This window comes from Neoarius graeffei, chromosome 9 (genome assembly GCF_027579695.1).
Source record: "Neoarius graeffei isolate fNeoGra1 chromosome 9, fNeoGra1.pri, whole genome shotgun sequence".
Lineage (NCBI taxonomy): Eukaryota > Metazoa > Chordata > Actinopteri > Siluriformes > Ariidae > Neoarius > Neoarius graeffei.
Genome location: NC_083577.1, coordinates 30,959,194 through 30,982,633, shown reverse-complemented (window position 1 = coordinate 30,982,633; position 23,440 = coordinate 30,959,194). Strand labels below are relative to the sequence as shown.

The following is a 23,440-nucleotide window of genomic DNA, read 5'->3' as shown; positions in this document are numbered from 1 at the left end:
GTAGAAGGATAAAGCGGCTACAGATAATGAGATGAGATGTCTTGCATCAGTCTTCTGCTTTGTCTGGTAAATAGCATTTTAGCCATAAGTCATTTCCACCTCATTTCCAGCATAAACCATAACAATGGATGAGGTCTAATCTTGTCTAATCTCTTTTTCAGAACTGTTCAGAGGATAGGATCCTGAAAGCAGAGACACTAAATGGCCAAAAGGCTGTTTCTGGGGTTCAATTTGACGCTGCAAAGGCATTAATTATTTACAACCACAGTCTGTTAATCTTATTTAAATGACTGTGAATGGGTTAAATGTTTATTGCTACGTATGTATATGACTTCTCTTTTCAATTGCTTTTTTTTTTCCAAGTAATTAGAACAGGAATTGTTGTACGTGTTTATCGTGTATGTATTTTTCAACATTATTTATCTCTGACTGATGGTCTTATTGATGCTGAATGCGTATGTACATGCTGATTCTTCTAGCCATTTGGGAGTGTTATACAGCTATCATCTTTCGCCTTTTAATTCAAGTCTTCAGTTAAAGCCGAGTACTGCCATCTAGTGCGAACAAATCCGAGCCGAGAATTTAAATCACAGCCAAGATCACAGTGAACCTTGACCTTTCTGAGATTGCTTCCGTCATGAAGAAAGACATACAACAGCAGCTTTAATAGATACGCTGCAGCCTCGTCTTGAATAAAATAAGGTTTATTTGTGACCTAAAAGGATATCAAGCTTGGTTAACATCGAGCAGAGAAAATATACTCACAATTAATAGTGTGAATCAGAAATATTGAAATAAAAATAAGGCAATCGCTGCTTTTTCTGTGATAATCCTTGTGCATAAAACCCAATTTCGCTAACATTCAATAATTAGTCATCTGTTTCACATAGCATAAGCCATCTCTGAGTAAAATATTAAAGGGAGTTACAGTACATTATTATTATTTGTTCAAGCTAATTGCGTTGACCATTTTTGAGAAGGAAAACCAAATCATAAGCCAGCCCTTAGTAAAGATATACCTGATGATACCACATTTACCTGAGTTATATATAGGAAAAGATCAATCTGGCATGAGATTGCTATAAGAAAGAGTCTGCTTGTCACTCAGCAGTTAAGCGTTGTGTGCTGTATCTGCAGATGATTTGCTTAAACTTAAATTATGCTTCCACTTCAGCGCAGTCCTCATTGAAGAAAGCCCTCACTTTCTTTCCATGCGGGACATATTTAATGCTCTCCACTTCTCCGCCATAGTTGCTGGGCTTCTGGAAATGGATCTCCAGGTGGTCCTGCATATCTTCCTCATCACTTACATCCTGAATGCCTCTGAGCAGTACGGTACGCTTTGGCACCCCCAAGAACGTCTAGAATGGAGCAGATATCACCCAGTAAATAACACACAGAGCGCAGAGAGTGGTTATTGAAAACAGCTTGGCCTGGCTGTACACCTGTTAAAGCAGTGTTATAGAATCCTGCTTCTGGAGACGCCACAAGAAACCAATTTCAACCTCATGTAAAACTTCTTAATCAGAGTCAGGTGTGTTGGTAAGGTAGAAAGTGCCAAAATACAGTATGCAAGTATGCAGATGTAACCCTAAAACACATTTTACTCAACATCAGCAAATCACCTGGAACTTCTTCAGCTGGTAGTCATACAGTGGTGCCACGCTGACTTCCATCCCGTCTCCGATATCTACGTAGAAATTTCCCCTAAGGGTCAAATTCTCTGCAACTACAAATGGAACAAAAAAGATGCACATCACTGAAGACGCTGCAGTTCTGTATCTTTATGAAAGAAGAGAGCAAAATGCTGATCAGCAGTGAACTATAATTTTTATTTTTTGCTGGAAGATGAGCTTGCAAGAGTTGCTCTTAACTAACCTCCAACCTAGGAAGAGCTGTGACTGCATATTGTATATGTATGGCTAACGTAAGGGTGTAATTCAACACTGCTATCTGTATTGGTTTAGTGCTCCAAATATGTGTAAAGTCTTTGAATTTATACCCAATGTTGGCATGGTTGAAACTTTTTTAAATTAAATATTACTCCTGCCACTATGCCCACAGAAACAATGGAAAACACTGAACAAAATCCCAGAGGTAGAAATGCCAACACTGACAGCATGGTGCGTGAATTCTGGCTTTGAAAGTTCTTCAAAGATGTGCACAGGACTGTTTTTTTAATGCTGCTAAGTACAGTTATTATTTTCGGTCGTTCTAAAGAATTTACTTGGGATCTATTTCTTTAAAATATAAATAAACTAGTAGCCTAATAGGTGGCATGGTGGTGTAGTGGTTAGCACTGTCGCCTCACAGCAAAAAGGTTCTGGGTTTGAGCCCAGTGGCCGGTGGGGGCCTTTCTGTGTGGAGTTTGCATGTTCTCCCTGTGTCTGCGTGGGTTTCCTCCGGGTGCTCCGGTTTCCCCCACAGTCCAACGACATGCAGGTTAGGCTAATTGGTAGCTCTAAATTGACCGTAGGTGTGAATGTGAGTGTGAATGGTTGTTTGTCTCTATGGTGGTGTTTACATTAGACCGTATCAGCGGATCATCAGATTAACGTTTTTAAAATGATTCGCGTGCACACAGCAACGCCAATACACGGATACGCTTGGCTCCGCAGGCATCCTGCTCTCCAAATCACTTCGCCCTGAACAGCGAGTGCCCTCTGGAGGGTGCGCACTCCGGCCCTGCGCAGCTCACAGAGCGCGTGAGTGAAGCGCACGAGCAGTGATTCGGGACAAATAGCAGGAAGTGAAAGTCCGCGCCGTTTTTCAGCAATCGCGTCACATGACCAACGTGGCATGACCAACGCCAGCGAATCAGGAAGGTGGATGTCACAGTGACGTTGTCCAATGATGACGTCAGCTAGTGCTCAGCACTGCGTATCCTCGTTCCTCAATGTTTACACAGCACCAGATCAGATACGTACTGGGTTGAATACGTGGGCCCTGGCGGATTCAAACTGTTCCGCCTGTGGAGTCGTTTCCCAGCGTTTTAATGTGCACGGACAGTGCATCCGCGACGAAAACGATACGGATACGGTCTAATGTAAACACCACCTATGTGTCAGCCCTGCGATAACCTGGCGACTTGTCCAGGGTGTACCCCACCTCTCGGCCATAGTCAGCTGGGATAGGCTCCAGCTTGCCTGCGACCCTGTACAGGATAAGCGGTTACGGATAATGGATTACCCTGACCAGGCAGTTACTAAGGATGTTATAAATGCATCTGTACCACGTGGTCTTTCTTTGTTCTGCAAGCTTCATATCTGACTGCTCACTTGCATCCGAATGAAACAATGGAACTCGTGCAACTATTTTGTTGTGTCCTAATCTCAACCAGACTTCTGGTAAGATTTCTCGTACCCTTTCTAAAAACAAAATACTGTAATAAAGAGTACACCTCCTATTTGTATCTGTATTGGTTTAAAACACATCTGTTCAATCTGAATGTTTGTATTTAGTTACATCCCATGTTTCGTGTACAATGTCAATGTTAATACAGTACTACTAGATTAACTGCACTACACTGCCATCTAGTGTTGACAAATCACAACCAATATTATAAATAACAGCTGAGGCTCTTGGAGTGGTAGACCCAATATTCCATCTGCTAATAATAAAGTCTGAAGTCTATGTAGCTGAAATATAATTTCTTGGAATAGAATTCATGAGAATGTACACTACCGTTCAAAAGTTTGGGGTCACCCAGACAATTTTGTGTTTTCCATGAAAAGTCACACTTTTATTTACCACCGTAAGTTGTAAAATGAATAGAAAATATAGTCAAGACATTTTTCTGGCCATTTTGAGCATTTAATCGACCCCACAAATGTGATGCTCCAGAAACTCAATCTGCTCAAAGGAAGGTCAGTTTTATAGCTTCTCTATAGAGCTCAACTGTTTTCAGCTGTGCTAACATGATTGTACAAGGGTTTTCTAATCATCCATTAGCCTTCTGAGGCAATGAGCAAACACATTGTACCATTAGAACACTGGAGTGAGAGTTGCTGGAAATGGGCCTCTATACACCTATGGAGATATTGCACCAAAAACCAGACATTTGCAGCTAGAATAGTCATTTACCACATTAGCAATGTATAGAGTGGATTTCTGATTAGTTTAAAGTGATCTTCATTGAAAAGAACAGTGCTTTTCTTTCAAAAATAAGGACATTTCAAAGTGACCCCAAACTTTTGAACGGTAGTATATATAATTATAAAATCAGAAATATAATGAATATACAATTCACAGAGTAATGGTCAAGTAATTCATGGATTAATCATTCATTTCAAGATGAGAAAGACACCTTGAGAAGAACTAAACTCAAAAGGGAACCCATCCTCTTCTAGGTGACACTGGATAGCGGGATTATAAACCACTCAGTATACCCCTATAGAACAGAAATGTGCAACACATACAGACCTCCAGTTTTGAGGAAGGTAATGCGGCCTGCTCCAGTCTTCACATCGTATTCTATTCTCTCCACCTCGCCTCCACCAAGGCTTGGTTTTGAGAAGCCGAGCTCCAAGCGGTCTCTCATTCGTTCCTCAGGCAGACAAGCAGCAGCGTTTGAGAACTCAATGGTCCTCTTGGACACCTTAATATGCACCTGTAGAGAAGAAACAGTGATCAGAAACAACCCTGGTTTCTTTTTCACAAGGACTATTTTGAACTGAAAGATGAAAAGATGCAACCTCAAGGTACCTCAAATTTTGCAGAAGGTTCAAGAGTTAAGGCGCCTGGCTTTACTTCACTCCTGGTTTTGTCGCAGGCCACAGTGCACTTCGGCAGCCTGAGGATCTGATCCGCAACTGAAAGACAGGATGAGGGAAAATGTCAGGTTATGCAGTGCAATGGCGATTAACATGATCCATTTTCTGGTTCCTGTAAGAGGGGAGCTTTTTGTAACTATCTGTGATTATAACTGTTTTCATATGTAGATGTTGTAAAAACACAATGTGTAGAATGTTTCAAGCAGAAGTCTTTTATAAGGTGTGTGTGAACTGGGGATTAAAATTTCATATAATATTCAATCTGTGGTAAAGTTCTATAGCAATTACCTAATTCTTATTACATGGCTTTGTTGAATACTCGATACTGATTGGTCAATTACGGCATTCTGTGGTCTTATTTCTGTATAACAGACCGTTGCTATGGACAACATCATTAGCGTAAACAAGGAAATCATATTTAAATCAATAAAATAATTTTTAAATCAATATTTTGTGTCAAATTATTGGTTTCTTGAGCAAGTAGTCATGTAATAAGCTTGATAATGTATAACAAGCCAGTCGTTATCACGAAATAAACCACTTCAAGATGATTCAAAACCCTTTTGCGTTGCATCAGGGTCCTGCATCACCCTATCATGGTTTATTGACTGGCTTTTTTTCATGGTATATCAGACATATTCCATTCAGCTAGCATGATATTGAACGAGTCGAAGACGAGTGCTAGCTGAATGGAATATATTTGATATACCACGAAAAAAGTCAGCCAATATTATTATTATTATTATTACACATACGCATTCCTTTAGAGCAGGGGTGGGCAATTATTTTTTCCATGGGGCCACATGAGAAACAGAAAATTTTGTGGATGGCCGGACCATAAGGCTGAACTAAATTCTGCATAATATTAATTGTATTTATTTATATAAAGCAATAAATATCATTGTTTTTACAAGCTGCTAAGACTGGTAAGAGTATGGAAAAAACGAGGTTGCCTTACAAAAAATGTCATTTATTCAATCAAATTTCCCAAAACAATGGTTAACAAAATGTGAACGTTTGTACCATTTTTTTCAGTCACATTCACCCCAAAACACAATAAAAGACATCACAATATTGTCTTTCTACTCCAAATATCAAACAAGATACATCATATTATAATAATGATGCCCACATTTGTAGTCTAATCACCTCATTTGGTGTTTTTTATTTGTTCAGTGAGAGAAATCTAGTCTCTGTTGGTCTTTAACGAGTGCATCAGAGTCAGGTTGAATGTCTGAGGTGGAGATGCGAAGCACAGCTGACAGATGATCATCAGTCGATTCGGTGTAGGTATCAGATCTACAGATTGGCTCGGGCTCCGGCGCCTGCTGGTGACGTCACACTATGTGATTGGCTGGACCGTTTGAAGGATGACGTACAAGTTTGTGGTTGGTCTGGACAAATTACGGAAGTAGTTATCGCGGGATTAGGTTTCGTGGGATTTCATGTCATGTTCATGTCGTGCGCATTGCGTTTTTGTTGAACACAACTTCAAAATAAAAGCAATGCACATTCAGTCCATGCATGAGGTAAAATTAGAAAATACGTTTATTTTGTAATTTCTAATTAACCTTACGCGGGCCGGTCAGAATGAACCAAAGGGCCGGATGCGGCCCGCGGGCCGGAAAATGCCCAGGTCTGGTTTAGAGTGTTCAATGCATCTTCCTCTTTCAAAATTCTCTCAAAATCTTTCGTATTTAACAAAGCAAACCTGGCGGCCAGGTTTGTTTACAAATTGTCACAGTTGCTCGCTAACACGGAGGTTTTATGTCCCCGACATGTGACATTATGCTGTCTTGACAATCATGCAATATCGTAAACAATACTGAATGCTCATTCTCCATTGGGTAGAGTGACGTAATACACGTAGGATAAGCGATATGCTAACAATATTGCATGCTATCAAACCAAATGAATGAAACCTGCTAGAAGGGAATAGAATACATGTTTTTATTCCATCGAAAAATTATCCTGTAATTCATGATAACGACCATCTCGCTGTACATTATCGCTTACATATTGTCTATTGCAGTAAAGTGTCTAAAGAGTCTAAAAACCTGTTCTAATATGTTCTATATTTTCTATATTTTTAGGTTATGTTTTTGCCTGTTCCCAATGTAACCCAAAAAGTAGTGAACGGATTGTGATGAAATTTGGAGGAAAGGTGATCCATTCGCCAATGAACAGCTGATTAGATTTTGATGCAAATCTGGATATGTATGTGGATTCAATATTTTTTGTCTTTTCCCAACATAACTCAAAATGTAGTGAACAGATTTGGATGAAATTTGGTGTCCAGCTTTAGTATTATCTGAAGTTCAAGTGATTTGAATTTGATGTTGATAACATGTGGCTTGGTGGAGGTATACACTCTACTGAGTTCCCTTCCAGTTCTATAAGGAAGATGCTGTTTTGGACTTTACCTTTCTCTTCTTCAAAAGTGAGGAGGGCTTCGCCACCTTTCAACAGAAAGAAAGGTCTCTGGATGACGGTGAACACTGCCCTGATATCCTGACCAGCAGGCTCTTGCTCATCACTCTCATCTTCCTCATTTCGTTCGATGCGAGTAAATTTCATTCTTTTCTCAGGGATCTGAGCTTTGATCTGAGAAAGTACATTTACACCAAGTTTGGTGATTAATGGATGTAACATGTTTGCATTATTTTCTATAACTTTTATGAAGGGGCAACTTTTGTTTGGCCATAATTACAGAACAATATTTAAACCAGAAAGTTCTGTACTGCCCTCTTGTGCTGTTGTAGTTTATTACATTACACCAACTCAAAGCCACAGCACACATCCATAACCGGTCATTACCTTAAATCTCTGTTGCAAATTGTCCGTTTCAGCCTTCTTAGCTTTGAGCTGCGCCATTTTCTGCTGGAGTTTTTTCTGCAGATCCTGGTTAGCCTTTATCATGTCATTTATATCCATCTAAAAGAGAAACAATTGTCTCAAGTAAGTGAGGCAATAGCAATAGACTTATAGTTTAGGAATATAAATATGACTTTAGTTATGCAGCCCAAATTTGTATTTGATTGAAATTAGTAAAGATCAAATTTTAACATGATTGTGGTATTTACTGTACATGGTGGTGTAAGTGGTTAGCACGGTCGCCTCACAGCAAGAAGGTTCTGGGTTCGAGCCCAGTGGCCGGTGGGGGCCTTTCTACGTGGAGTTTGCATGTTCTCCCCGTGTCTGCGTGGGTTTCCTCCGGGTGCTCCGGTTTCCCCCACAGTCCAAAGACATGCGGTTAGGTTAACTGGTGACTCTAAACTGACCGTAGGTGTGAATGTGAATGGTTGTCTGTGTCTATGTGTCAGCCCTGTGATGCCCTGGCGACTTGTCCAGGGTGTACCCCGCCTTTCGCCCGTAGTCAGCTGGGATAGGCTCCAGCTTGCCTGCGACCCTGTAGGACAAGATAAAGCGGCTAGAGATAATGAGATGAGATGAGACATCCATCCAGTATCTGTAGCCACTTATCCTGTACAGGGTCACAGGCAAGCTGGAGCCTATCCCAGCTGACTATGGGCGAGAGGCGGGGTACACCCTGGACAAGTCGCCAGGTCATCGCAGGACTGACACAGAGACAAACAACCATTCACACTCACACCTACAGTCAATTTAGAGCCACCAATTATCCTAATCTGCATGTCTTTGGACTGTGGGGGAAACCGGAGCACCCGGAGGAAACCCACGCAGACACGGGGAGAACATGCAAACTCCACACAGAAAGGCCCTCGCCAGCCACTGGGTTCGAACCCAGAACCTTCTTGCTGTGAGACGACAGTGCTAACCACTACACCACCATGCTGCCCATGTATAACACTAAGATATTATAATAATAATAATAATAATAGAGGTTTGTGTCAATTTTTTTGTAATAAATAACCATTAAAATGCTTGTAATGTCAATTAAATAAAACAACAAGCAGCAAATGAACAAAAATATCTAAATGACTAAATTAAACTGTATTTAGTAACAACATGCATAAACCAAAATTTTAACCATTAACTAAAATGGCATTAAATAAAACATCATGCAGTTTCATTGTATCCAGCATACCGTACCTGTATATCATTCACTGTTTTGCTGAAGCTGGCTGTAAGTTGCTCTTCAGCGTTCATCAAATCTGTGGTCTCCTGCTGTGCTTTCCTCTTTGCCTCTTCTGTATCCACTTTCTCCAGAAACAACCGGGATTTTTCTGTATCTGCATCCTCCACTAATTTCTATTAGAGTGAATAATAATAATAATAATAATAATAATAATAACAACAACTTCTATAAAATTATCTAATAAAAATGGTCACTAATTAATTTAAAAAATAATTATTTCCCTCTTGTGTATTGTCATTATAATATTTTACGTCACTCAGTTTGTTCCACATTGCTACTATTTATCTGATGTGTTAACTGAAGCACAAGCAAACTTGTTTTAAAGCACGACAGGTTGAAATTACTTGGTCACATTAATAATTTTTAAGGTAATAATTTGCATATATAACACATCTACTCTTCAACCGTAGTAATAAAAAAAGCTTATTTCACTGCTTTTGTCCATCTGCAACCACTGCTTTATGCCCAGGTCAGACAGCAGGCTGCGACTAGTTTTCAACTACTTGTGTCTATCTGCGATATCAAAATCGCAGGTAGATGCAAGACTGGTCTTGCATCGACGCACGACGATGCAGATAATGGCAGAGTGTTGCAGAGGGTCTTTAGCAGAAGCAGGCTGACGCAAGTAGATCACGATCTGTTCGCATTTCAGCTGCGATTCGCTTCCAATCGGTATAAATAGAAGGTTGACGCGTGTAGAGGCAGGCGGTCATGCAACGCTTGAGCGACCAATCGCGGGTTGAAACAGTTTGGAGTGTGTGGAGAAGAAGAGAGGAAGGCAAAAATGCACATTCACACAAACTCTGGGACTTCCACAATACTCATAGTTTATTAATTTACTACAGCAAAATTATCCAAGTTAATTTCCCAGTGTTAAGCAAAAAAGTGTTAAAATATTGAGTTGAAATGGCACTGTAAAAAGTTTATTTAACTTTAGGAAGTGTTAAATTAACACTGCAGAGATTGGGACAAAATAAAACACCAGCATAGTGTTAAAATGGACTCTCTCAGAGTTGATTTAACACTATAAAATTTGCTGTGTACATTTCAACCTTACCATGCCCGGTTGAACATTTCTATCTTATCATACATGAAGAAAATAGAGGTCACACATTCCCTAAACGTTACTCTTGAGTTAAGGAGCGAAAAGAAAAGGAGCTCATTAACAGACACCCATTTCCAACAAGGTGCACGGCTCAACGAACAGAAAACACAAGTATGAGCTGATGATGCCGCCTGTCTACATAACACAGCAAGGCACATTTCACAATTTCTACTGTTACAATGTGTGACAACGACGAAGGATTTAGTGCAAAACACCTGTGTCCACTTGCCACCCGACCGATCGCAGCATGCGTCTTTCTGCCGTCTGACCTGGGCATTAGCTCCGCCCACTTGGCACATTCCTGTCACATTACATAACCCTGAAAAACTCTCATCTCATTATCTTTAGCCGCTTTATCCTGTTCTACAGGGCCGCAGGCAAGCTGGAGCCTATCCCAGCTGACTACGGGCGAAAGGCGGGTTACACCCTGGACAAGTCGCCAGGTCATCACAGGGCTGACACATAGACACAGGCAACCATTCACACTCACATTCACACCCACGGTCAATTTAGAGTCACCAGTTAACCTAACCTGCATGTCTTTGGACTGTGGGGGAAACCGGAGCACCCGGCGGAAACCCACGCGGACACGGGGAGAACATGCAAACTCTGCACAGAAAGGCCCTCGCCGGCCACGGGGCTCGAACCTGGACTTCTTCTTGCTGTGAGGCGACAGTGCTAACCACTACACCACCGTGCCGCCTCCTGAAAAACTTTCTTCCTAATTATATACACTACCGTTCAAAAGTTTGGGGTCACTTTGAAATGTCCTTATTTTTGAAAGAAAAGCACTGTTCTTTTCAATGAAGATCACTTTAAACTAATCAGAAATCCACTCTATACATTGCTAATGTGGTAAATGACTATTCTAGCTGCAAATGTCTGGTTTTTGGTGCAATATCTCCATAGGTGTATAGAGGCCCATTTCCAGCAACTCTCACTCCAGTGTTCTAATGGTACAATGTGTTTGCTCATTGCCTCAGAAGGCTAATGGATGATTAGAAAACCCTTGTACAATCATGTTAGCACAGCTGAAAACAGTTGAGCTCTTTAGAGAAGCTATAAAACTGACCTTCCTTTGAGCAGATTGAGTTTCTGGAGCATCACATTTGTGGGGTCGATTAAATGCTCAAAATGGCCAGAAAAATGTCTTGACTCTATTTTCTATTCATTTTACAACTTACGGTGGTAAATAAAAGTGTGACTTTTCATGGAAAACACAAAATTGTCTGGGTGACCCCAAACTTTTGAACGGTAGTGTATTTAAATTTATTATAATTATAATTTATGATTTTTTTTCCAAACCTTATAAGCCACACTTAGTGTGAAAACAGATGACACCACATTTATTTTTAAACGTGTTTTTTCTCAAAATGGTGTGTATCATGACAAAATCAGTCCAGTTGGTCAAAAAAAAAAGGGGGAAAATAAGAAGAGTTGTTTTATTGGATATTCTAGCTCTATAATTAATTATCTTTAAAATAAAGGGTGATTCATTTGGTGCAGCCAATCCAGAGAAATTAGCGAAAATGTATCATCATCTTAACAGAAAATCAAGTTAGGAGAAAATTAGCTATAAATTTTGTGATGTATAAATGGAAATTAATGCAGAGCACACATCTATTTGTCCTGCAAAGTCATATTTATAGGTTTTGATGATAGATATATTATAGGTTAAGGAATGTATTTACAGCAAAAATAGAAAGAAAAAAAGATATGTGGGTCATTTTCTAATGTAATCTTGTTTAAAATCTCAGAAACAGGGATGAAAACGAAAAATATTAAAAAAGTCTGAAAAAAGCCGGGGGTTTGGGGGCCGCAGGCACCCAGCAGGGCCCGGGGCAGAGCCCCGGTGGGGGCCCAGGGGGCGGGAGCTAATGATTTTTGGATATTTTTTTTTTTTTTTACCCCAAAACCATTCATTTTATCAGCAAAAAGTTGCAATTTATTTGGAAATAAATTCCCCTTCTTGGTGGACTACCAGGTGAAAATGATTAATATGGTACAAGAGACTTGTTTTTAATCAATTCACATTTGATGATTTCAAAAAAATCAATGCACCTTTTAATATAAACGAGCTCTACAGTATTATATTTCTGCATTTTTGCTATTCATGTCTTTGAATATTCTAATCCTTTAAAATGAAGTGCAAACCAGAAAAACGTTCTATCATGTAATTCTCTTAAGCTTTCTTCTGATGTTATCATGGTAGCAGGAGGTCTTACATATTAAGCAGGCAACATTCAACATCACTTATCACTTCCCTTTCGACTGTTGTGTGCACTAACAAGGTTTTATCTGGACAGGATGTTGTGTAATGTAATACAGATACCATATGGTCAATTTGAAGATCAAGATGGTGATTTTGAATTAAAGAACAGGCATGTACAATTGGCATTATATATTGGAACTTTTTTTAAAATCAAAAACTATAAGTTCATCTCGGCCGAAAAAATTTGGGCAGATGCTCCCGCGCGGCATGCCAGCAATCCCCCCCATGAAATGAGCAATAAGTAGGAGAGTTATACATGGTATCATACCTAAAATTTTATCAGAAATATAGATATGATACTATGATTCTCCCCAACATGCTACATTAGATAAGCTAACCTCATTTATAAAAGATACACACTTATATATGACATGTATTTGAAATATATATATCAGGGCTTTACATTAACTTTTTTGCTCACCGGCCACTGTGGCTAGTGGTTTTCCCAAGTCACTCGCCATTCAGCCTTTTCACTAGCCACAATTTTGTTGCCAGGAAATCGCAGTTTTTTTCTTCACCATGATACGTTAAAGTTTGGAAGATCTAGATTTAATTATGAATGGCAGCGTATAATGTATCTCTACAGGAGCACTCAAGTATTCAGTGCTGTTAAGGTCGCTCCCTATATGAAAATATGCAACCAATTCAGACAAAAATATAAACAGAGTATTCTGTTTATTGAACTCAAATTCAAGCCCCTTACAATATGAAATATCGTATAATATGAAAAATAACATTCAGTACAACTGAACTGATTCTAATACTAAAAGTCCAATTCAAAACATTTTTCACTGAAAAACATTTGATGTTTTGATATGCAAGCATTATGTGTATTATCAAGTATTATTATACGTTTTGTGTATTATCTATTAATAGGATGTGTGTGTGAACATGTGTAGAGAGAGACATTAAATGTCCTCATTACATTCAGGGGAATTAGCTCAAGTGGTAGTGTGCTTGCTTAGCATGTAAGAGGTACTGGGATCGATGCCCACGTTCTCCAAAACAACAACTGCCCCCTTGCTTGCATTTTCTTAATTTCCTGAGGGAACCCGCCCAAAGGGATCAATAAAGTTTTATCTAATCTAATTTAAACATCAGATGAGTCTGAATGGTCCATGAAAAATGGTCTTCGTGACCTGAGGCTTCCAGCAGGCCATAAGTTGATAGCTGGGGCGAGATCAACTTCTTTACAATCGCGTGAACGTTTCTAAACAGCAGCTCCATCCTTTCCAGCTCAGCCGACTTCATGACAGCCAGGGACTTGAAAGCAATGCTGTCCTGAAGTGAACCAGCCGTCTTCGCCAGTTTTGATGTTATAGTACCGATGTGTGCATTTGACTTTTCGTGGTCCTTTTATAGTTTCGAGTTTAAAATTACTGGTGCCTGTCTTTGCCAGACTTTCTACAGTCTTCGCAGTACATGGCATTTTTGGTTTTGCTATGAACTAGCCAATCTCACCCGAACTTCCATTTGTCATTGAACTGTCTTATCTTCCTATTAGTGTCTTGTTCATCTCCATGGCCGCAGCCAGCTCTGAGGCCCCCGCGGTCCAGACCTTGGTCATTTTTAAGAGCTGAAAATACATTTGCATGCTAAATATTCAATGGATAAAAAAATAAAGAACATTAAAACATCTCCGTAAAAAGTGCATTGTTAATTATGTTAAACGTTGATTCTGTGTTCTGTGTCTGTTTCGTGCACATGGCTCTGAGACCAAGAACACAAAAACGAATGAGAGCGTGACTCGGGGGAGGAACGCAGTGCAGGAGACATGGGGTTTCCATGGTAACCATCAGTGCACTTTCCTGAAGCTGTTAAATTTACATTTTCGAAGCAGCGCAGTTGTAGCCTGCCTTGTTTGAGATTTTAAAAATAAATCATTTGATAAGCCAAAGCAATAGAGTGGAAAGTTTAAACTTATGTTTGCCTTGGATAACTTTGCCTAAAACATGGTGGTGTATACCGATTTTTTTTCCCAGAATGTTTTTTGTGACGGTGTAACGGATGCCAAATTGTTAATGTATCTTAGTTCCATAGGCTACATGGTTAGGGTATCTTTTGTCCTCATTGCTTGAGCCAGATCAAACCATTAAACACGCTTAAATTATTCTTACTCTTGCCAAATACATGATTTTTTTTTTTTCAAAACTGATGATATTCAGTTCAAACACTATTAAAAGTAATTTCAGGAATAGATCCCTTGTGTGATGTGTAATTCACCCCTCTCATTTAAATATGTCGAACATTTTTTCGGCGCGCACTTTGTGCATCACGGACCTCGGTGATTTTAAAATGCTGCTCCGGCCCTGATCATCTCTGCCCCTTTTTCCTGAGCAGCAGGGTTTGAAACTCCAGCTATATGCCGCCACATCGTGTGCTTGCCAGTCGTCAGCAACTCTGTCGCTTCGTTCATTAACCGCAGGTTACCGTATCATTGTTTTTATCTGAGATGTTAATGAACGTTCTAAACAATTCTAACATGTTGTCAGAATGTTTATGCAGGTGCTCATGGGAGTTGTAGGCACATTATATTACATTGCAATGTGTTTATTATATCAGATGCCTTCAGAGAAAACTACAATTAAAATATATTGTCATACCACAGAATAAACCACCCGCCAAAGTGGCGAGTGGGACTAAAGTCATTACCTGCCAAAGCCGAATTTTACCCGCATTTGGCAGGTGCTAATGTAAAGCCCTGATATATATATACACACACACACCATGGCATTGATTCGTGCGATATACATTATGAATATAATGAATCATTGAACAGGCAAAATAATTTTCGACCTACCTTTGTGTTTTTTGGTGTATATGTGAAGTTCGATAGTCCTTGCCCCTCTACTAGCATAGTTTATCATGTCAGAACACAATGAGCAAAGTACTTTTCCTGGGACGTCTATTTTCCATATGTGATCACCGAGCTTCGTTGCGACAGTCTGCTTGTCGATCTCGACATTCAGTGTTCTTTCTAACCAAGCCCATCGAAAACAGTTCTTTATTCCTGCACCTTTATCAATCTCCCTCGCTCGATCCTCTTCTTTCTTATCTAGGACTTTTGCCATTGTCGATATGCTGAAATATCCTGCCTGAATACATGGGTCTTTCCGATGTTACCAATGCGTATCGTCAAAAAGTGTGTACGGTCGGTGAACGGCGATTGCAAGCCACGCGTGGAGAGCATGCGTACTTGTGTTTATACACTGCACACGATGGGATTTCCCGAAAATTCTACCGCAAATAAGTCAAACATTGTCGCAAAAGTGAATGTTAATTACGACATGTCGAAAGACTCGAGTGTGTTAACCCGGAGCCCACCAAGAATCAAGACGTTATAAGGTGACCACAGATCGTTAACCATACACCCCCCCCGAAAATTTCTCAATGGATTTACATCGATCTCAAAAACGATCATTTTGGTCTGAAAAAGTCGGAAATCCGCCGATCGGCGGAAAATTCTCATCCCCACAGAAAGAACTTTTGCTACACTGGACTCATTTTATGGTGACACACCCCAAATCAGTTTTCTCTTTGCTCAGAAACAAAAATCAGTTTCTAGCTGGCCTGTTTTCATCAGAGGGGAACCATCAGGGCCTTCAGGGAAGGCCCAAACATATCAGCCTTTCAAATATTATATTTAATTTCTTTCATTCTTTAATTTCTTTCATCTTTCATAATTTCGTTATAATTATTCTCTTCTAATTTGGCCTCATTTTCTATCACATTGACTTCAGAAATGAAAGGGTTACTGTCCTGAAAACATTAAAATCAAGTTATCCAGTGAGATTTTTTTGTTTGTTGTCTCTAGGCTGAGAAGAGTTTAGAGCCGGCGCACTCACTGGTTAGGACTTCATTGCCGGGACAGAAGGCCATGGCAGTCTATGTTTATGTAGGAAGTGACAGATGAATTAACCAGTCAGATTTTGATTTATAGTAGGACGGACCAAAAATGTATCGCCCTCGGCCTTCTCGAAGGCCGACGCGAGCTTAACCGCAAGTCGGCACCGTCAGCGCAGCAGTGAAGTAACCGTCCAGCCAGTGTAGTGTTTATCAGTAGCGTTAGCGAATGCTAATAAAGTGATCAAGCCAGTGCTATCGAGAGCAAGTAGCACAGGCTAATGACCGAGAAACTAAGATTTCTGTATCCAGATGCTTCTTCCACGCTGCACGCTCGCTACAGTATTTTTCACTCATACTTAAGCATTCATTTCCCTATGTAATTTAGTTAGTTACTTTTAAAATCAACATTGACAACTACACACAATGGCGCGACCTGGCAGCCTGCCACGAATCCCTTACAAAATCCTTTGCCCTGTTGCTTTTTTGGTGTGTCTGGCTAAGTTTTGGCTGCGCTCAAGTCCCAGCTCTAACAGCAACAGTTTGCCACTGATATTTATGTAAATTTATGTGCCTTGCCTTCCTATCCTTATTTAGACACTTATTAAAGAGGAATTTCTTAAAATGTTGATAACGGTTTGATTTACAACAGATTCTGTCCTGAAAATCTCATTAATTTTATATCTTTATTTGAATGTAATGTTAATTTTATAGCATTTCATGGTACTTACTTGATTAAACTATAAATAATTGACATTCAAACAAAATGTTCTAGCAGAATTCACACCAATCTCATTGATACAAGATTCAAACTTTGCATATACAAACAAACGGTGGTCCAATTTGATTGAAAAGCTAAATAAAAAAACATGATGTAGATGTAAACGCACTTTCCATTTCTCCAGCTCCTCCCTGGCATTCCTCAGCTCATCTTCTGATGTCTTTTGAACAATCTGCTTGGAAAGCTAGTAGAGAGACAGAAATGTTAAGAAATGGTTAATAGATAAAGAAATAATAAATAAAGGAAAAGTTTTTTTAATGCATTCAGACAAACTTAACATGGCTTATCACAGACCACCAAAACAACCAAATGACACTAAATCTCTCACACACTTACCTTGTAATAACCACTATCCACTTTCCAAAGGAGAAAATGGAAAAAGAACAATGAAGTTCATGGTTTTGGCTCTACAAAAACTTATTTTAAAGATAACATCTCTACCAAAAAAATTCCAGCATGGTCTAAGCAGCTGCCAAAACAAAATGGCAGACCATATTTGCCAGCTGGTAAGCTATTTTCCAGCTTCCTAGTTACTGGATCGACCAGATTTTCGAACTGCCTTACTGTTTGTTTTGTTTTGTTTTTTAAAACAAAGCCACTTGTCAACAAGAAATATCCAAAATTTTCCTTTCCGCCATCTTCTGATCACTTTGACCAGCTTGGCCTGTGGTTTGGTATCTGGTCAGACCAAGCTGATGGTTTTTTAGCAGGGGAAAACTATTAAACACTTAATGTGTAAAAACAATGACCTATCTGCTACAGTGGGGCAAAAAAGTATTTAGTCAGTCACCTATTGTGCAAGTTCTCCCACTTAAAAAGATGAGAGAGGCCTGTAATTTTCATCATAGGTATACCTCAACTATGAGAGACAAAATGAGAAAAAAAAATCCAGAAAATCACATTGTCTGATTTTTAAAGAATTTATTTGCAAATTATGGTGGAAAATAAGTATTTGGTCAATAACAAAAGCTCATCTCAATACTTTGTTATATACCCTTTGTTGGCAATGACAGAGGTCAAACATTTTCTGTAAGTCTTCACAAGGTTTTCACACACTGTTGCTGGTATTTTGGCCCATTCCTCCATGCAGATCTCCTCTACAGCAGTGATGTTTTGGGGCTGTCGCTGGGCAACGCGGACTTTCAACTCCCTCCAAAGATTTTCTATGGGGTTGAGATCTGGAGACTGGCTAGGCCACTCCAGGACCTTGAAATGCTTCTTACGAAGCCACTCCTTCGTTGCCCGGGTGGTGTGTTTGGTATCATTGTCATGCTGAAAGACCCAGCCACATTTCATCTTCAATGCCCTTGCTGATGGAAGGAGGTTTTCACTAAAAATCTCATGATACATGGCCCCATTCATTCTTTCCTTTACACAGATCAGTTGTCCTGGTCCCTTTGCAGAAAAACAGCCCCAAAGCATGATGTTTCCACCCCCATGCTTCACAGTAGGTATGGTGTTCTTTGGATGCAACTCAGCATTCTTTCTCCTCCAAACACGACAGGTTGAGTTTTCACCAAAAAGTTCTATTTTGGTTTCATCTGACCATATGACATTCTCCCAATCCTCTTCTGGATCATCCAAATGCTCTCTCGCAAACGTCAGACGGGCCTGGACAGACGGGCTTAAGCAGGGGGACACGTCTGGCACTGCAGGATTTGAGTTAGAGCCCTGCACTCCCGCGGGACCCGACGCAAAGCACTGCGGCGCGGGACAAATTTTGAAAGCTAATTGCGGGCGCGGGGGGGGGGGGGGGGGGGGGGAGTGCACAATGCGGGCACGGGCGGGAGAGGTGATAAGCTGCAGTCCCGCTAACTAAAAACGTGTTTAAAATAAAATTTATAAATTATTAATTTATGTCTATCGTATATAATTTGTGCTGGATATTTTATTTGGCATTAATAAAAACATTTTAAGATGCCTAAATTTGCGGATGTGGTCTAATCTCGCGTACATTTCCGATTCCTTTCTGCTCTTCCGTGTTTGAGATCTCCGATCATGGCAGAAGAGCAGAGCTCCTCTAATGAAGCTCACAGTGCTTCAGAAGTAAGTGCTGCTTTAAAAAGAGGTGCATTTACCATTAAAAAGTCAAGAGTATTAGTCCTAAGTATTAAAAAGTATTTTAAAAAGCATTAAAAAGTATTAACTAGTATTAAAAAGGACTGTGTATCGCACAGATTGTTCAATTTAAAGCTAGAAATAGACAGTGTATAATCTGAGGAGCTGGTTGTGGTTGCGCAGCACTTCATATGAGAGGAGAATGAAATCGCGGTTGGAATCATAATGCCACAGACTCGGAAGTGGGGGTGCGAGTGCGCAAAGCGAGAGCTGTCAATCAAAGCGAGAGCTGTCAATCATGAGCGCATGCAGCGCTCAACTTGGAATGTGTCAGCAGAATGTCAGAGTCTAAACAATAAACTTACAATAAATGAAGGATCGGTCAGTGGAGAGCTCAGCTAAGCTCAGCATGTTTAATTCCCCAAGCCAATGACAAGAACTTTTGTGAGAAATAACGCGAACGTCTGCATCATGTGGGATTTGCGGGCGGGAGCGGGACAAAATATGGCAGGCGCGGGACTGAAAATCATAATTCTTTGTGGGAGCGGGACTGCACAATGCGGGAGCAGGCGGGAGCAGGACTGAAAATTCTGTCCCACGCAGACCTCTCATTTGAGTCCCTGGCGGCGTAGTGTGTTACTGATGGTAGCCTTTGTTACTTTGGTCCCAGCTCTCTGCAGGTCATTCACTAGGTCCCCCTGTGTGGTTCTGGGATTTTTGCTCACTGTTCTTGTGATCATTTTGACCCCACGGGGTGAGATCTTGCGTGGAGCCCCAGATCGAGGGAGATTATCAGTGGTCTTGTATGTCTTCCATTTTCTAATAATTGCTCCCACAGTTGATTTCTTCACACCAAGCTGCTTACCTATTGCAGATTCAGTCTTCCCAGCCTGGTGCAGGTCTACAATTTTGTTTCTGGTGTCCTTTGACAGCTCTTTGGTCTTGGCCATAGTGGAGTTTGGAGTGTGACTGTTTGAGGTTGTGGACAGGTGTCTTTTATACTGATAACGAGTTCAAACAGGTGCCATTAATACAGGTAACGAGTGGAGGACAGAGGAGCCTCTTAAAGAAGTTGTTACAGGTCTGTGAGAGCCAGAAATCTTGCTTGTTTGTAGATGACCAAATACTTATTTTACCGAGGAATTTACCAATTAATTCATTAAAAATCCTACAATGTGATTTCCTGGATTCTTTCCCCCATTCTGTCTCTCATAGTTGAAGTGTACCTATGATGAAAATGACAGGCCTCTCTCATCTTTTTAAGTGGGAGAACTTGCACAATTGGTGGCTGACTAAATACTTTTTTGCCCCACTGTATATAGTGACATAACCATCAAACAAAGCTAATAAGCTAATTATAAAGCATCAAGTTGTGCATTAAGGGTTTCCTATTACAAATGTATTATAGACTAATAAACACTTAAACATGGCTTAACGTCGGCCATCAAAACCACCAAGCAACACCAAATCTCTCAAATACTTACCCCGTCATAACCACTGTCCACTTCACAAAGGAGAAAATGGACAAAGAGCAATAATTTCATGGTTTTTTGGCTTGACAGAATATATATATTTACTAAATCGCGGCCATGTTTTAATAATTTGTAGCCACACTGTACTCATTCCCTCACTTTAATTAAATCATATCCAGGGTTAATACTGTCCAGCAGATGCAGACGTTTTCAGTGCCTTAAATGAGAGTGATGCATTAATAAAGAGCAGGCTATGCTATTCAGATCAAATTAATAAAAAGAGGGAAAGAATTATTAAACTTTGGCCACAAATTAAAACGAGGGAGTGAATTAGTAAACCACATTCGGTATGTGGTTAGACCAAGCTGAGGTTTTAAGAAGGTGTAAGCAAGTAAATAAATAAATCAATAAATAAAAAGAGTTAAAACACTATTAAAACAGTTCAGTGGTATGTCTACAGTATAATATCTCCTGTCATAAACAGTGTCCACATAAACACTCAACTTCCGGTTCGGCGCGTGAACCTATCCACTATTACAACACTAACATAAATGCTAACAAACAACGCTAACATAAATGCTAACAAACAACGCTAACATAAATGCTAAGAAACAACGCTAACATAAATGCTAAGAAACAACGCTAACATAAATGCTAACATACAACGCTAACATAAATGCTAAGAAACAACACTAACATAAATGCTAACATACAACGCTAACATAAATGCTAAGAAACAACGCTAACATACAATGCTAACATAAATGCTAACAAACAACAGGGTTTAAATGTTCGCCACCTAGAAACAATACACACTTTATGGATTATATTACTGCGTCCTGTCAAAAGAAACCCCCAGTAAACTATAAATAACAACAAATATTAGGGTTGTTGTTTTGGCTGTTTTTAACTGAGCTTACCTCTCCGTTCACCTGCTCCTCCTGACCCGACATAATGAGAAGTTTAAAAACCAAAAGACATGAACAGAGGAAATATTTCAAAAATAATGTTCACTTCGTTGTCTGTTACGAGTGTGTGTGAGAGAAAGAGGGAGAGAGAAAGGGTGGAGTGTTTCAAGGAAGTTAAACCTCAGGACGACGAAGCGAAAGTGAAAGAAACACTCCGAGTTAAATGCTGGGGGTTTTCCAGCCTTCACTCTGTGCGGGCTCCTCACTGATCACTTCACACAGCAATGGCCCGGCTGTCAGCTCAGTGCTAGACAGGATCTTTAATAGGAATGGAGGAGAAAACGTTGGTTCTTGAGGGTCTGCCGGGGGATTTAGACCTGGTGAGATCAAAACTAGAGCTTCATTTCAAAAACAAGAGGAAATCTGGCGGAGAAGTCATGCAGATCCGAGAGCATCCCGAGGACAAGAGGAAAGCTCTGCTCATCTACCTGCTAGAAACAGGTACCAAATCTCACTTAATAACCACTAACAACTCCATTTAATGACAAGATTATCATTAAGAACTCTAAGTAGACACACACACACACACACACACACAGCTGAATGTGCTTATTTACATAGCCAAAAACATTACAACTGAGCTGCTCAGTATTTCTAACATTTAACTAACATTTAAGCAACATTTCCTGCATCGGTTTATGGTAAACAAACCAGATAGCTGCTGTACTTTAGTGCCAATAAACAAGTACAAGGCCACTTGTTTTTTACCACTGCCAAGGAGGAAGTTATGTTTTCGCTTCTGTTTGTTTGTTCCCAACATAACTCAAAAAGTACCGTAGTTAAGGGTTGTTTTACAATCAGGGTACGCAAGCTAAAAATCACATCTAACACTTATTATCTTCAATATCAAAAGGCTTGACTAAATAAACTTGGTTGTTTATTGTAGGCCTGTGATAGCTCTATTTACCATGCAAAAAAAAAAAATTGGTGATAACGTTATTTTTGGTGAATGTATGGCAATATATGTCATATTTAGCAAAATTACTCGTGTCATTTAGAAAAAGTGCTTTTTTGACCACAGGTAGCTCCAAAAGGGATGCACTTAAATCATTCTTTATACCATCTCATTATCTCTAGCCGCTTTATCCTTCTACAGGGTCGCAGGCAAGCTGGAGCCTATCCCAGCTGACTACAGGCGAAAGGCGGGGTACACCCTGGACAAGTCATCACAGGGCTGACACATAGACACAGACAACCATTCATACTCACATTCACACCTACGGTCAATTTAGAGTCACCAGTTAACCTAACCTGCATGTCTTTGGACTGTGGGGGAAACCGGAGCACCCGGAGGAAACCCACGCGGACACGGGGAGAACATGCAAACTCCACACAGAAAGGCCCTCGCCGGCCACGGGGCTCAAACCCGGACCTTCTTGCTGTGAGGCGACAGCACTAACCACTACACCACCGTGCCGCCTCTTTATACCATAAAACAAATATTTGGTTCCATATCATTGGAAACATAGTAAAGTTTTAATGTTGAATGCCAGTAAGTTTTCAGACTATTTTGATCAAATGAGTATGTAATTGTGTCAAAAAAATGTCCCCTCTGAGACAGCTAATTTTTCAATATAAAATAACATATCTAAAATGATTATTTTCATCCTAAAATGTGGTCAAGATATTGGGACATAAATATTAGAGACAACTAACACAAAGCTTACAGCCTTATATTTAAAAGCACTATGGAAGTAGTGGATTCTGAATTGTCAAAAAAAATGTCCTCTCCGAGAATCACTTCATTTGTTTCTCCCAGCCCTGCTTAAAGCGACACTTAATCTTCTTTATCTTATAGCAGATTACACAAAACTACCATACACATATGTCAAAAAATTACCTGGAATCTGTTCTTTAACTTGTCCTTCACTTAAAAACTGGTACAAGAACCAGTTTGAATCAATTTGAATTTTGGACCCCCGTGACACAAACTTTGTACCCTGATTGTAAAACAACCCTTAACGGAGTTTGTTAAATTGTGAGGAAAGCTGGGCCAAGGAACAGTGGTATAGTGGTTAGCACTGTCACCTCACAGCAAGAAGGTCCTGGGTT

General features: G+C 40.0%; 2 protein-coding genes across 4 annotated transcripts in view; one reads left to right on the top strand and one right to left on the bottom strand.

Annotated features, from left to right (window-relative positions):
- Positions 1–688: 688 nt before the first annotated feature.
- Positions 689–21,537, bottom strand: nmi (N-myc (and STAT) interactor). Its single transcript, XM_060929301.1, has 9 exons — positions 21,341–21,537; positions 17,000–17,074; positions 8,844–9,002; positions 7,590–7,706; positions 7,196–7,376; positions 4,705–4,811; positions 4,423–4,609; positions 1,626–1,729; positions 689–1,361 (listed from the first exon to the last, which is right to left on the bottom strand). The coding sequence occupies exons 1-9, from the start codon at positions 21,371–21,373 to the stop codon at positions 1,158–1,160; spliced, it is 1,167 nt and encodes a 388-aa protein (XP_060785284.1). The 5' UTR covers positions 21,374–21,537; the 3' UTR covers positions 689–1,157.
- Positions 21,001–23,440, top strand: part of parp14rs3 (poly(ADP-ribose) polymerase family member 14-related sequence 3) — a 35,054-nt gene continuing 32,614 nt past the window's right edge. Inside the window, exon 1 of one of the 3 annotated variants that reach the window (XM_060929300.1) lies at positions 21,001–21,829. In XM_060929300.1, coding sequence (XP_060785283.1) covers positions 21,658–21,829 — 172 coding nt within the window. In that variant the 5' untranslated portion in view covers positions 21,001–21,657. The remainder of the gene's footprint in view (positions 21,830–23,440) is intronic. The other 2 variants (XM_060929298.1, XM_060929299.1) reach the window with 2 other exon arrangements.